A 15,070-nucleotide genomic window follows, 5' to 3' on the forward strand; every position below is an offset into this window, starting at 1 on the left:
CTCTTCTGCCACTGAAAAATTTTAACTTAAAGATCTTAAATTTAACTAGTGGTACAAAACCAAAGTTTTAAGTTTTAAATGGATGTGTATGCAGCTCCTTCACCTCAATGACTTTTGATTTCACAAATATGCACGGGCAGTCCCACATTTTACTAGCGACTTTTTGCGTCTGAAAAACACATCAAGAATCAACACTGCTCTCCATTTAGTTGTTTTTATAATTCAAATGTGAACAACCCCCAAAATCTAGTCTTAAAGAAAATGCAACTAAGAACAGGGAAGTGCTCTTAGATTGGATAATGGCCCCAGAGCCCACTCATCATTTATGACACTATTACAGATATTCATTTTCTATTCATGGCAAATATAAGAATGTAACCCATCTCTTTTCAGCCTACTTGGATTTACTCTTAATCCCTAGATTCATAATTATATTACGTTACTATATTAAGTTGATTAGGCATGGACATATATACACTACCAAATGTAAAATAGATAGCTAGTGGGAAGCAGCCACATAGCACAGGGAGATTAACTCGGTGCTTTGTGACCACCTAGAGGGGTGGGATAGGGAGGGTGGGAGGGAGGGAGATGCAAGAGGGGAGAGATATGGGAACATATGTATATGTATAACTGATTCACTTTGTTATAAAGCAGAAACTAACACACCATTGTAAAGCAATTATACTCCAATAAAGATGTAAAAAAAAGTTGATTAAAAGTTCACAAACTTAGCACACAACTTTAAATTTCCATATAGATATAAGGCAATCTTGGTTGTATCTTGTGTTACCTGAGTAAAGATAAACATTAAAGAGAACCTGGGAAGGGGGAGGGGGTGTTCCTAACCTAACCTTGATTATGTAAAGAAAATCCCCCATCTAAATGATAAAAGAAAAGAGTAATGCTTGTACATTTTATTAGTGTTTTAAAATTAGTGAGTTAAACTGTCAAAGCTTTGATTTTCCTTTCATGTGTGTCTGGGCAGGTCTAAGCCTCAGGTAACGCCCTTTTTCCTTCTCCCTCTCTTACCTTTCTTTGCACCTGTCCACTGTAGGCTCCCAGCAGCTCCCAAGGAGTCCAATTCTCCTCTTCTCTCCTTTTCCTCCTCCTACCCATCCCCTCCTCCCCGCCCCCGCTCCCAGTTCCCTCCCTTCCCCCCTTCCCTTCTTCAATATACCTGCCAAGCTGGGCTCCTTTTAGCAGCGATCTATCACTGCAAAGGAGCTCACATCAAAGGCAATCGCACGGCCGCAGCAGAACAGCATCACGGTTGTTCCAAAGACAACCCCAAAGAGCGGCCTTGACTGCGCCTCCCCGAAGTTGCTGGCCAGCTTTGGCCAAGTGCGGGAATGATTTTTGCGACTGCATGGATAGAGAGCCGTCAAGGGCCCCTTCTGGTCACTTCCGAAGAGCAAAAACGTGAGAGGAGGCCGGTTTAAGATTTCAAACAGAACCTCCCCAGCGAGCATGAAAGGACTTGATTAGCATATGTCAAGAGGACCCGCATATATACTGTGTGTATGTACACAGGACTCTGATCCGTTTGCGGAGTTGGAGCCCCAGGCCCAGCCCCAGTATTGGCAGCGGCAGCTATAGATGTTTCTGCAAAGCCAGCAACCGGCTCCCACCTACCCCAGGAGAGAAGATCGCTCCAAGACAGTGAAAGCCTCCCTGCTCTCAGTGCAAAGTTCATCCAGCGACCTCACGGGACTAACCGGGCCTTAGCTTGTTTGCGCTTGTTTGGCTATAATTTTTCTCCATTCACCTCCCCATCCCTGCTCCATTTTTTTTATTGGGGGTCTTTTGTTTTCCGGATCCGCCGCCTCTCCCTCCGGCCGCCCCATGGCTCCCTTAGCCGAGGTCGGGGGCTTCCTGGGCGGCCTGGAGGGCTTGGGCCAGCAGGTGGGCTCGCACTTCCTGCTGCCTCCTGCCGGGGAGCGGCCGCCTCTGCTGGGCGAGCGCCGGGGCGCGGCGGAGCTGGGCGCCCGCGGCGGGCCCGGGGCTGCGGAGCTGGCGCACCTGCACGGCATCCTGCGCCGCAGGCAGCTCTACTGCCGCACCGGCTTCCACCTGCAGATCCTGCCCGACGGCAGCGTGCAGGGCACCAGGCAGGACCACAGCCTCTTCGGTACGTACCGGCACCCCGCCTCCCGCGCTCCTCTGCTCCCCCTCTTGCGTCTCCCTCCCCGTTCGCGGATGGAGTCGGGACTACGTGGGGCCGGGAGCCCCCGGAACCCTTCCAGTGTGAGGTGCTGGCCTGGGCTGCTGGGCGGCCAGCGAGGCACCGGAGGACTTTCCCCGCCCGCGGGCCGCCGCGGTTGCCGGCAGGCCTGCTGCTCCAGACGCTGAGGGCAGGAGGAGAAAGGGGGGTGCTCCGCCCGCACCTGGCTGCCCTGCCCTTCCTGCTGCCTGGGACACCGAGCCCTGGACTCGGAGCCACATCTTTCCCGCACTCCTTACCTCGCAGGCAGTTTTTTGTTTTTGTGTTCAAAATCCCTATTATTTTCTCCTACTTCCTCTCATATTTCCCCTTAACAAAAGTTAACAACCGGAAGCTTCTTTCAACCTGCCCTGCAGCTGTGCAGTTGATGAGTCTCCCATGGCTACTGCTCAAAGGATAGCTCTAACATAGGAGGCGAGCTTTTACGTGTCTACCTAGAGAACCATAAATGTTCACCTGGAAAGGTAACAGATTAACTTTCCGTGGGCACCATCGTTACTGTCAGGCTCACCTGCCTGCAGTTCTCAGCGCTCTTAAAGTTTGGTGAGGGGGAAAAAAAAAAAAGCTTATCCGGCTACTGAGCATGCCCAGTCCTTCAGCCAAGATCCTCTTTAGAAAGCAAAGATCTTGGTATTGACCTTAGGTAAGAGGAAATGGGGAAGCGAAAGAAGATACGGGTGGGAACACAAAGGGACGTATTTCAGAATACCTCCAACAGTGCCTGGGAGCAGAAGGGGTTAAAAGAAAGAAACAAAAACAAAAAAACCCAAATGATTGTTAAGGCAGATCGTTAAGACACTAGATTGGGAAACCATAAGGTCTCGATTGTTAATTACCCCCTAACTAGCTGGGTGACTAGCACGTGCCCCCACCGGTCTAAGCCTTAGTTTTCTTGTCTGTACAATGAGGTTAAATCAGGTGATTCTCTCAAGATGCTCTCCTGTTCTAACAGCCCAGAATCTTTCCTCCACTGTGGAAGTTTTCATCATATTAGAGTTAACTGGCTAGCACTCTCAAAGGATTTTGATCATCAAACTTGGGACTTCATTAGAGAGAATCAGTGTATTTCATTTTAAAGATACCATTTACCTGTCAGCAGCAATGTAAAAGGGCCTAACATAGTGTCAGTTTTCCTTTTCTTTCCTAAGCACTGGAATTCTTTGAGAATCTCTTCTCTGAAGGGCCCTCTCTTATCCTCACCCCTGTTCTTATTTGGCTTTCTTTTTTTTGACTTGTAGTCCTCATTAAAACTTTGGGGAAGTGTAAATCTCAGTTTGAGGGGCATTTGTAACTCTAGATGTAGAAATGAGCATGTGGTGGTCATTTGGTAGCACTTAAAGGCTTAGAAAATTAACTTTTTAAAACCCACATGTTTGCAGCTTCCACTGATCTCTTCCAAATTCCCATTGACTATGAGTCCAGAGTGTCATGACCTAGTGGCCCACCTTGGGGTCACTTTCAGAAAGTAGTTTCTAAATTGAGGAGGCTGAGATTCTGAGTCTAAAGAACTTTGTGACACCAGGTGGCTCAGTTCCCTTGCCTGTAAGAATTACTGCATTACAGAAAAACCCTCCAGCTACCAGAAAGATTTAGAAATGAATGCAAATGTGATAATGCCTATAAGTAGAGCAGGTACAAGTTAAGCTTAGGTAATATTCAGACATCTCCCCACCCCCCCCCACCCCGCACCGGGATACATAGTATAAGCTTGGAAATTCTGTTTTTAAGACCCTTATAATTCAACCATAATCTCTCCAATGTCAAGAGTTGCTTCTTCCACTTTGTGTCTCTTTATAAGACTGACTCTACGGGAAGAGATTAGTAAATATTTATAGACTTCATAACATTCATTAAACTGGTATTTTATTTCATTCCTTAATAAATGTTGCATATCAGAATGACCATCTTAGTAGAATTTTTTTTTTTGGCTAAAATTTTGTATGCTTATTTAGTAATTGGAAAAATATGACTTGGACTGATGTTTGTGCTGGTTTAAGCCACTCTGTGGTGCAAGGGTACCTATCAGAACAAAATATTTACTGTTACACAAAGGAACGATAACCCAGATTAGCATTGTAGCTTAAAGGAGTAACAACCTCTAGGATGCGTTAGAGTGCATCCTAGTGGCCTGTGATAGCTAAAACATCATAATTTATAATGAGAGTGCAGGTGAGAAGAAAGTATACATACAACATGTGTAATATTATAAGCTTCTCTCTATATTTGCCTTCTCTTGTTAGTGCTTCAATTATTAACTATGAAATTATTTTTCTCTCTAAAAATTCATTTCTGTGTCATCAAAGTAAGAATTTTGAAAATGCTTAAGATGTGCTATTTGAGATGTTAAAGTAACTAACATTTTTGATAATTTATACTAATTTGGCTATGATTCAAAAAAAAATTCAGAATACTGTGTTTTAAAATTTCAAAACCACATCAATAGAATATAAACAAAAAGATCCCAGTAAGGTTTAAACACTTTCCTACCTGAGTCAGCTCTGTATTTATAACAGAGTTTTCCTGCACAGTAATGCAGTAGGAAGACTTTACCTAATACATAAACCTGGAATCATTACTTAAAAAAAAAAGTTTAGCCTGAGATCAAACATATTCCGTTAAAGACCTTTCTTTTATTCTCCCCTATTCTCCATAGATTTGTCTGATGTGGTTGCATTGTGGGTTGACTCACCTCTTTATTATGATTTTAAAAAAGGCTGGCTTTGAAAATGATACCAAAAAGACAAAGTACCTCCAAGTATTTTTATGGGACACTAGGCATTAGAAAATCTATCTAAAATCTGTGATTACCTCTTAAGGAAAGCTTTTCATGTCTACTCTTTGTTAAAGAATTAGCTTAGTTGCCACCTCATATTATAAATAAGAAAGACTTGTCAAATCTCATTTAAGAATCAAATGATTACAAATTACTGTGTGGTATACTATTTCCTTATGGAGAAAAAACGATCAGAATTTAAAAGTGTGGCTAAAATCTTTAAGAGGAATATGAAAAGCACATAACTTTTTTCCCATCAGCCCCTATGAGCCATTGCAAAATTATTTCGACCTTGTTATATGTATATGAGGCTTTGGATGTCGTTTAATGAAGTTGAAGCTATTGAATATAATTATTCTAAGAATATATATAATTTCTTGTCTTTCTACAATTACATATTTTTTGACAACATAACGGCATTATTTTAAGATGAGAATTAAAGTGTAAGTGGTTTACAATTTAGTTTTGCAAGAAAAATGGATACTTTATAAGATCTGTTTTATAATTGATTTATATGGAAATGAATCTCGTATTGTACTTGAAAACTAGTTCTATTATACAGTCTAATCAGTTAATCAGTTCCTGTTCTTTGAAAGACAAGAGCATCTTAACGTAAATCAGATACTTAAAGAGAATTAAGTTACAAGTGAACTGCAGTACACTTCTCAGTTTGAATGTAACATTCATTACAACTTCAAGTAATTATACATTTGTAAGTATATCTGGATGAAATTCCATTAACGTATCTTCTTCTACCAATCATGTTTTGGGCCTATATTTTTGTTTCTAACAGGAATCACTCACTAATGAGCTTGGCAGTACATTTAATTTTCCTTTACTTCCCACCTCTATATCAGTCATTATAATGGCTATCCTATGAGGTCTGTATCTTCCTACTATATCTTACCTCCTCTCTGCCTTAGACTCTCATACAGGGACAGTGACTCTTTCAAGCCACTTAACAGGCAATTTAGCAGTACGATATTGTTGCTGTAAGATCCTTGTTAGCTCTAGTGCTCTACATGATCTCCTAATAGTTTGCAAGAGCTCATTTGAGCTCTTCAGAATCTATGTTTAGAGCTTAAGCATCCATGTTTCTGCCAAAGAGTGAATTAGGATCTGGACAGAACTGAGACCTCCATATATGCAAAGAGCCAGATTTTGTACTTTTCTTTGACCTTGGTAACGTCATGTGTCCAAACAAGAACTTGTATAATAAATCAAGAAATGACTTAGGATCAAGAGCCAGGCTAAATGGTACACATTTATACTGTTTGTAGAGCTTAAGAGGGAGTGAAGGGGTGAAGGTAGAAAGCTATTGAGGAAGGCAGTTCCAAGCATAGAAAGTACGTCTATATACTTTTTCACCAAAGAGTCTAAAGAGAAGAACAAGACAAAGACATTAGTCCAAAGGTTAGTGTGTGCAGAGAAAAAGAATGATGCAGAGGGAAGCATTAAGGTTTTTTGTTGTTGTTGTTTTTGTTTAACTTAAGAGTACTGAGTGGAGAGTTTTCGGTACTAATTTACCTATAGATAAATGAAAATAATTCTGGAAAGTTATTGAAAGCAAAATCTACTTGCATGCTAAATTCTTGGTATTTGGCTATTACATTTCATGAATTATAAAGTCCGTTTACTTCTTTGAACCATAAAATTTATTTTTAAGGATCGTGGGACAGGAAATAGCATATTATATAATCTGTAAATTTCGAAACTACTGTCTTGTCCTCAAGAAGCACTGTTTTGAAGTACAAACATTGGATTAGGGCTCAGAAGATGTGAGTTCAAGTATCTGTCCTATTAATTACAAATATCATGCCTTTAAGCAAGCCTCAGTTTCTTTATATGTAAAATGGGATAGTAATATCTTCTATGCTTATCTTAGGAGGTTGTTTTTGAGGACCAGATAGAAAGTACTGATAAAAACAGAAGCCCTTTATAAACTACAAAATACTAATACACCCATATAAGGTATACTGGCTGCTGCTAGAAGAAAATTTACTTGATTAATAGTAAGCAAAAACAAAGCAAAACAATTAATAGAACATGGTTGTAGTTAATAGAATCAAGGAGGAGAATTATGAACACCTCTATTATGTACTAATTTTATGGTAATAAAAGCTTCCATTTATTGGGTGCCTAAATGTGTTAGTCTCTACCACTCTCCTGTAAGGAAGCATTTCACCCATTTTGCGTATGAGGAAATTGAAGTTCAAAGAAGACAAATGACTTATGTAGACTAATCAGTAAGTTACTGAACTGGATTCAAACCCAGGTCAGTCTGGTTTAAGGCTTTACACCCTTAACATTTTATCATGATGAACAATTTTTGGTTTTTTAGTTTTATTCATCTGTAAAATAGGAAGCTCATCATAATGACAACTGTACATCACTTTTCAGTTTACAAAGGACTTCCACATACATCATTATATTTAGCAATTTGATCTACTGCTCTTTGGAAGATTTTCATTAGTCGTATGTTCTCTAATAAATGCAAATCATTATTTTGTTTATAAATTCAGGTATCCTGGAATTCATCAGTGTGGCAGTGGGACTGGTCAGTATTAGAGGTGTGGACAGTGGTCTTTACCTTGGAATGAATGACAAAGGAGAACTCTATGGATCAGTACGTATTTTTTTAAAAATTATTGTAATTCATTAAATAATGACTATCCATTTTATAAGTAAAATAGCTACCGATTATGCATATCAGAAGAAATACATAAACAACATACTTCAGTAGAAATTAAAAATCTAGATCCTGATAAATTTCCATATGTCTAGGCAGTAGTATAGCAACTCACTTTCATTTCTTTTTTTTTTTTGGCTGCGTTGGGTCTTTGTTGCTGCGTGCGGGCTTTCTCTAGTTGCTGTAAGCAGGGGCTACTCTTCCTTGCAGTGTGTGGGCTCGTGGGCTCAATAGTTGTGGCTCGCCGGCTCTAGAGCGCAGGCTCAGTAGCTGTGGCACATGGGCTTAGTTGTTCCATGGCATGTGGGATCTTCCTGGACCAGGGATCGAACCAATGTCCTCTGCATCAGCAGGCGGATTCTTAACTACTGTGCCACCAGGGAAGTCCCCTCACTTTCATTTCTTAAACCCTAAAACTTTATTGCTTTTAGCTCACTAGTTTTTTTCTGCCCATTATCCTGGGACCAGAGACAGAAAAATGAGAGCATTTTCTTCTTGCCGTGTTAGATTCTTTTCATCTTTACATTCATTTAATATAAATTTTCTCTACCTATTATTACCTTCATAGATAAATATACATCACTGACTTGCTGACCTTTGCAATATAGGAAATGAATGAATGAAATCTTAGGATACCTTAAACAATAACAGAAAATGGCAACCACACTAGTTGGACCATATCTGCAGACTTGATAATTACAGTAGCCATGCTCTTACTCAGAGTTGCATTGGGCAAGTTTTAACTTATCACTGGGGATAAGTGCACACATCTGTAGGTCTACTATAAATGTTTTAAATATGGAACTTATAGTAAACTTTTCAAGTTAATACTTCATCAGTGTAAGGTTTTTTTAATTTTCTTTTCTTTTCTTTCCTTTTTTTTTTAACAACAAAGCAGCAAAAACAACACAAGAATTAGAGCAACAGGATAATATAAAACTCAACCTGCAGTACTATGTAGATCTTTCGCTTTCACTGTATCATTTTTTATTTGTTTGCAGTTGCTATATACTTGTAAGAAAATTGTTAAAGTGTAAATGTGGGCCACTCCCACCCATTCCTTCATGTGAAATCCCTTCTTAAAGTTGAAGTCTCTGTAGCTATTTCCAAAGAGAATTTACTTTTATGATTTAGCAGATGACACTGTCTGGTACCTTCTTTTTTCTTAAAATCTCAATTGAGACCACAATATACAGTTAGAATCTCAATATACACTGAGGAAAATCGGTTATCATATTTCAGTAAATGGTACTCCACTTAATATCTGTCCTTCTAAGGGCAACACTTGCCCTTTCCGGGCTTTCTGTCAGCTCAGAAGAAAGAGAAATAATGCATTGTGTAATCTCCTAAGAGTAGAATTACAATTGAAAGAGAAAAACATGCACATAATCTTCCTTCTTCATGTATGTGTCAGATTAAAAAAGCAACTGTAGTCTACCCCTTGGGATAATATACAGTCCATCTTGAAAAGACAAGAAATCACTGGGCTTTTTACCTAATAGTAATATCCAGATATGTTAATTGTGGGGATTATGTCATCAAACAATAAATTCATAAAGGGAAGATATATGACTTGGAGTGATGATCTTGAGTTAGGAATTTGAATGTTAGCAAGGTCTTGAAACGTTTCAAGGTGGTAGTGGAGATTTGCTGTGTAGAACTTTGACATCTAATGATGGAACAAGATAAACTACAGGCCTATTTGGCAGTGATGGTGATGGAAGGGAGGTCAAATGGAGCATGGGCAAGTTTAGAATATTTACTGTTTGAAAATAAAATTGAGAATTGACATTTAACTTAGAGTTCTGTAAACTAAACTGCTGGATGGAGTCACCTGGGAGAAAGAATTCCAGATAACATGAGAACTAAAACAGAACAAAGCAAAAACAATCTACCCTCTCTCCTTCTTTGACAAGGATATAGTTATAGGCAAAGAAATAGAGAGTTGAGTCTTTTCTAAGGAAATTCTCTTAAAGATATCTTTTCCAATGGCAGTTATCTTCTCTCTTTTAGGAGAAACTGACTTCTGAATGCATCTTTAGGGAGCAATTTGAAGAGAACTGGTATAATACCTATTCATCCAACATATATAAACATGGAGACACTGGCCGTAGGTATTTTGTGGCACTTAACAAAGATGGAACTCCAAGAGATGGTGCCAGATCTAAAAGACATCAGAAATTTACACATTTCCTGCCTAGACCAGTGGATCCAGAAAGAGTTCCTGAACTGTACAAGGATCTACTAATGTACAGTTGAAGGGTGATAGTGTCTTTACTGAAGAACCAAACTACAACTATTCTTTCTTATTACAGTTTGCATCATAAAATAATAACACAGGAAGACCTTCAGAATGTTATGGAGTCTATTTTCCACTGGGAGACTGAATTTGGAAAGAATATTGAGAACAAACAAACAAAAAATATCTTGACTTGAAGTAGATCAAGATGTCTCTTTACAAGTGGATTAAGTTCCCTCGGGTACACTGGCTCTGTCCTCACTTGTAGATTGAAGCTGAAAATCTGTTAAACTGTGGGTAATGGGAACCCCACCTAGTTTGCTGCTGGTGCCTCGCCTCTCTGGAGTTTGTTTACTTTAAAAGTTACATTAAAAATAGATACTTCATGTTGAAGAGATGTATTGACATAGTTGGCCAAGATCATTGCTACATAAATTTTGAGAACCTTGTAGGATTTTGCAGGTTACGGCATTTTATGTAAAAAATTTGGATGAAACATGGACTGTGAAACATGCCACACCAAGACGGAACATTTTTTTTAAAAAGGATGGACCTATTTATACATTTTCAGTCTGCAAATATTTATTATATATATTTATTTATTAAAGAGTTTATTTTTTACTAGTATATGAAGATAATACAATAGAAAAAAACAACAAAAATTTATCGTGCCATTACTTTGTTGTGATGTCTTGGGCTGTAAAGAAGACATCATTATTGCTACACATTAAACATAGAATAAGATCTTGAACTTCTTTTTAAAAATAAAGTATAGCATAGATTATATTTTTTTGCAGTCAGTTGCCTTCTAAATGTAACATTGGTTTCTTTGGCCTAGAAAAATGCTGTATCAATTTGTATTGAATTCAACACACATTCAAAAAGGGAATTAAACATTTTAATTTTTGTGTTTTGGTTTCATTCCTTTTCAGGTGGAGTTATTCTACTTATAGGACATATTTTTAAAGTGACAAAATTCTGAGTTCCTAGAGAAAAGCTTGATATTTAGAGAACTTCTAATGGTGAAAATTATTGGACATTATAAGCCATTTATGCTTACTTATTTTCTTAGTCTGGCAAAGCCCATTTCTTTTCACCCACTATGATCACAGAAAGAATGTGTCTTTGTGGTACCACCATTAATAATAGTAAGGCTTCATCTACCTACCCGAGTGTGCTATCTTTTCCGTTATAGCCGCTATTTTGTCATTATTTCAATAAACAGTCATTAAGCCTACTATGCAGAAGATACTGTTAGGCACTAAGGAAAATATGGTGATCAAGGCAGAGGTGGGTCCTGCTTCGTGGAGCTTAACGTCTAGTAAGGGAAACTAACGAACACCGTAACTGTGAATTGTGACCTGCTCTATGAGAAAAACAAGGTTCAGACACAGAAAAAAAGAGAGAATAAATTTAGATAGGGTGAGTCAGAGGCTTCTCTAAAGAGCTGACATTTCTTAAAGGATAAGGCTAAGAGGAGAATAAGAGCCTTAAAGGAAGAAGAAACAGTGAGTCTGGAGTCCCTAAGGTGAGAAAGAGCTTTGTGGCTGGAGCTGAGTGACCAACTGGGAGAGTGGCACATGTAAGTTTACAGAGCCACACAGATACAAATCCTGTAGGTTCTTAAAGACATTTCTGAGGTTTTATTTGCTCCTACCCAGCAGTTGTCAATGTCACCACCCTCACATGTAGCAGTCATCGTTGGGAATGTGGTTACAATCATGGAAGCAGCTGTCACCAGTTAGAACCTGGAAGTCTTGGTGAAACACATTGCTGGGCTCCCGCCCCACAGTTTCTGATGTGTGGGTCTGGGGTGAGGCCTAAAAATTTACATTTTTAACAGGTTCCCAGGTAATATTGATGCAGTTGGTCTGGAGACCATACTTTAAGAACCACTAGTCTAGAGCAGTGTTTCTCACATTTTAATGTACATGCAAAATCACCTGGGGATCTTGTTAAAGGACAGATCTGTTAAACTAGGTCTTGGTTAGGAGGTGAAGAGCTGAACTTTTGTATTTCTAACAATGTTCCAGGTGATGCTTGAGATGGCCAGACCATGCACCACACTTTGAATGAAAGACTAACTGTTGTTTTAATGTTCTCTGGAGTTATTCCTGTTAATTCATCCTCTCATTACTTGAATGAATTAATGGTAATGTGGAGGGTGAGGGTAGGGAGTTCAACAGATACCTTTAATAAAGCTACACGGGAATGTGTGCGTGGCTAGAGGGGTAGTGTGTATACTTGCCTGTATACAGGGTAAGAGGCAGAGAAATGGTTTAGCTCAAAACCTATTGGTTTAAATATAGAATAGATAGCTAGTGGGAAGCAGCCGCATAGCACAGGGAGATCAGCTCAGTGCTTTGTGACCACCTAGAGGGGTGGGATAGGGAGGGTGGGAGGGAGATGCAAGAAGGAAGAGATATGGGGACATATGAATATGTATAACGGATTCACTTTGTTATAAAGCAGAAACTAACACACCATTGTAAAGCAATTATACTCCAATGAAGATGTTAAAAAAAACAAAACCTATTCCTTTTATAAATATAAAAAAATAGTAAAAATGGTTTAGCAGTAATACTTTAATAATCTTCAGAATAAAATAATTCCCATTTATTTTTATTTGTCAATAAAAGTGAAAACCTAGTTTTGGTTCAGTGTTTGACACTTATATTTAAAGCATGTGTCCCAAAGCCAGCATTATGCAAGTATTTCAAATCTTTTGCAAAATGTTGCTGGTGTCTAAATTTATAACTGTGGAGGAATTCATATAAATTTAAACAGATAATACACTGATCAGAGGTGGCCCACAGGGCTTCCCTGGTGGCACAGTGGTTGGGAGTTCGCCTGCCGATGCAGGCAACACGGGTTCGGGCCCCGGTCCGGGAAGATCCCATATGCCGCGGAGTGGCTGGCCCGTGAGCCATGGCCGCTGAGCCTGCGCGTCCGGAGCCTGTGCTCTGCAATGGGAGAGGCCACAACAGTGAGAGGCCCGCATAGAGCAAAAAAAAAGATGGCCCACAACGAATATTGTTACTCAATCAAAATTTCTTCTTTTTTTTAGATATAATAAGAAAATAAATTTAACTTTTTTTTAAAAATTGGGGTATAGTTGCTTTACAATGTTGTGTTAGTTTCTGCTGTACAATGAAGTGAATCAGCTATATGTGTACATATAGGCCCTCCCTCCTGGACCTCCCTCCTCCGCCCCCATCCCACCAATCTAGGTCACCACAGAACACGGAGCTGAGCTCCCTGTGCTATACTGCAGGTTCCCACTAGCTATCTGTTTTACACATGGTAGTGTATATATGTCAATCTCAATCTCCCAGTTCATCCCACACCCCATTCCCCACCCAGTGTCCACATGTCCATTCCCTATGTCTGCATCTCTATTCCTGCCCTGCAAATAGGTTCATCTGTACCATTTTTCTAGATTCCACATATATGCGTTAATATACATATTTGTTTTTCTCTTTCTGACTTACTTCACTCTGTATGACAGACTCTAGGTCCATCCATGTCTCTACAAATGACCCAATTTCATTTCTTTTTATGGCTGAGTAATATTCCATTTTATATATGTACCACATCTTCCTTATCCATTCATCTGTTGATGGCCATTTAGGTTACTTCCATGCAAAGAAAACCATAAATTAGACGAAAAGACAACCCTCAAAATGGGAGAAAATATTTGCAAATGAAGCAACTGACAAGGGATTAATCTCCAAAATATATAAACAGCTCATGTAGCTCAATATCAAAAAAACAAACAACCCAATCAAAAAATGGGCAGAAGATCTAAGTAGACATTTCTCCAAAGAAGACATACAGATGGCCAAGAGGCACATGAAAACATGCTCAATGTCACTAGTCATTAGAGAAATACAGATCAAAAGTACAATGAGTTATCATCCCCTGACACCGGTCAGAATGGCCATCATCAAAAATATCTACAAACAATAAATGCTGGAGAGGGTGTGGAGAAAAGGGAACCCTCTTGCACTGTTGGTGGGAATGTAAATTGATACAGCCACTATGGAGAACAGTATGGAGGTTCCTTAAAAGACTAAAATAGAACTACCATATGACCCAGAAATCCCACTACTGGGATTTACCCTGAGAAATCCCTACTGGGATTTACTGGGCCTATACCCTGAGAAAACCATAATTCAAAAAGTTTAACTTTTTTATGGTGATAGCTACCTGTAGAAATTTGAGACATGAAATATGATTGAAGTAGTGGCTTTACAAACTTTCAGAAAACTAGAAAGTCACTATATCTTGTATTCTAATTCTATTTATATATTGGCATGTCTTCCTATGTCAGAAAAACAATTTATATCTACTGAATTTATACTACTTGAAGAAATGATCTATTCCATATCTGAATAGATTTCACTTGATACTCCTAAATGGAAGTCGTGTGTGAACATATTAATTAATTCATACAGGGAAGGATAAGAATAATTTGGTTTATTATCAAATCAATATTTTGAAAATAATTTATTTTATCCTCAGGATGCTTGGGGAAAATCTCACCCATTAGTCATCTTCTTTCTTCTTTATTTTAAATGTTCTATTAGAAATCATTTATTAACTTACATTTTCCATTCTTTCTTGCTTGGAATGTTAACTATCATTTGCAAAACTTCCCTACAGTTTCTGCAATGATAAGAGAATGTATATAAATAAACTTTCACTAGCAACAATTAGATTTTCTACTTGCTAAAATAGAACAGATTGATCTCTTTCCTGGTTGAGTGTTCTCCACAGGCTCCAGCCATTGCCATGTATAACTGGATATAATTAATACTTTGAGACCAAGGTTCTTCTCTCTATAGAGACCACTCTGGCATGGGAGGCTGCAATGTGTCAAATGGCCCATGACAGTTTGTTAAATGGTTCCATAAATGCTGAAAATAGCCTTGCTTCTCATCAGACTAAGCAACCCCACATTCAGGCCCCAAAAGTGCAGTTGATTGGGACAAGCTGGTACTGTGAAGTTGTACCCTAGTCTTGCATAGGATACTATGTCCATCAACAGAAAAGAAGGATTAGAGAACTAGACTAGAAAAGAAAAAACTAATCAAAGGCCTCTTAGTTTTAAAAGATTTCTGGATTTCAAATTAAAGTTCCCCT

General features: G+C 38.9%; 1 protein-coding gene across 1 annotated transcript; it reads left to right on the forward strand.

Moving 5' to 3' along the window:
* The first annotated feature begins 1,589 nt into the window (after positions 1-1,589).
* On the forward strand, positions 1,590-10,075 carry FGF20 (fibroblast growth factor 20). Its single transcript, XM_022571415.3, has 3 exons — positions 1,590-2,131; positions 7,520-7,623; positions 9,700-10,075. The coding sequence occupies exons 1-3, from the start codon at positions 1,846-1,848 to the stop codon at positions 9,943-9,945; spliced, it is 636 nt and encodes a 211-aa protein (XP_022427123.1). The 5' UTR covers positions 1,590-1,845; the 3' UTR covers positions 9,946-10,075.
* The last annotated feature ends 4,995 nt before the right edge of the window (positions 10,076-15,070 follow it).

Source organism: Delphinapterus leucas, chromosome 21 (assembly GCF_059928025.1).
Source record: "Delphinapterus leucas isolate spDelLeu-1000000601 "Yukka" chromosome 21, BTC_Dleu_Yukka2, whole genome shotgun sequence".
NCBI classification, from domain to species: domain Eukaryota; kingdom Metazoa; phylum Chordata; class Mammalia; order Artiodactyla; family Monodontidae; genus Delphinapterus; species Delphinapterus leucas.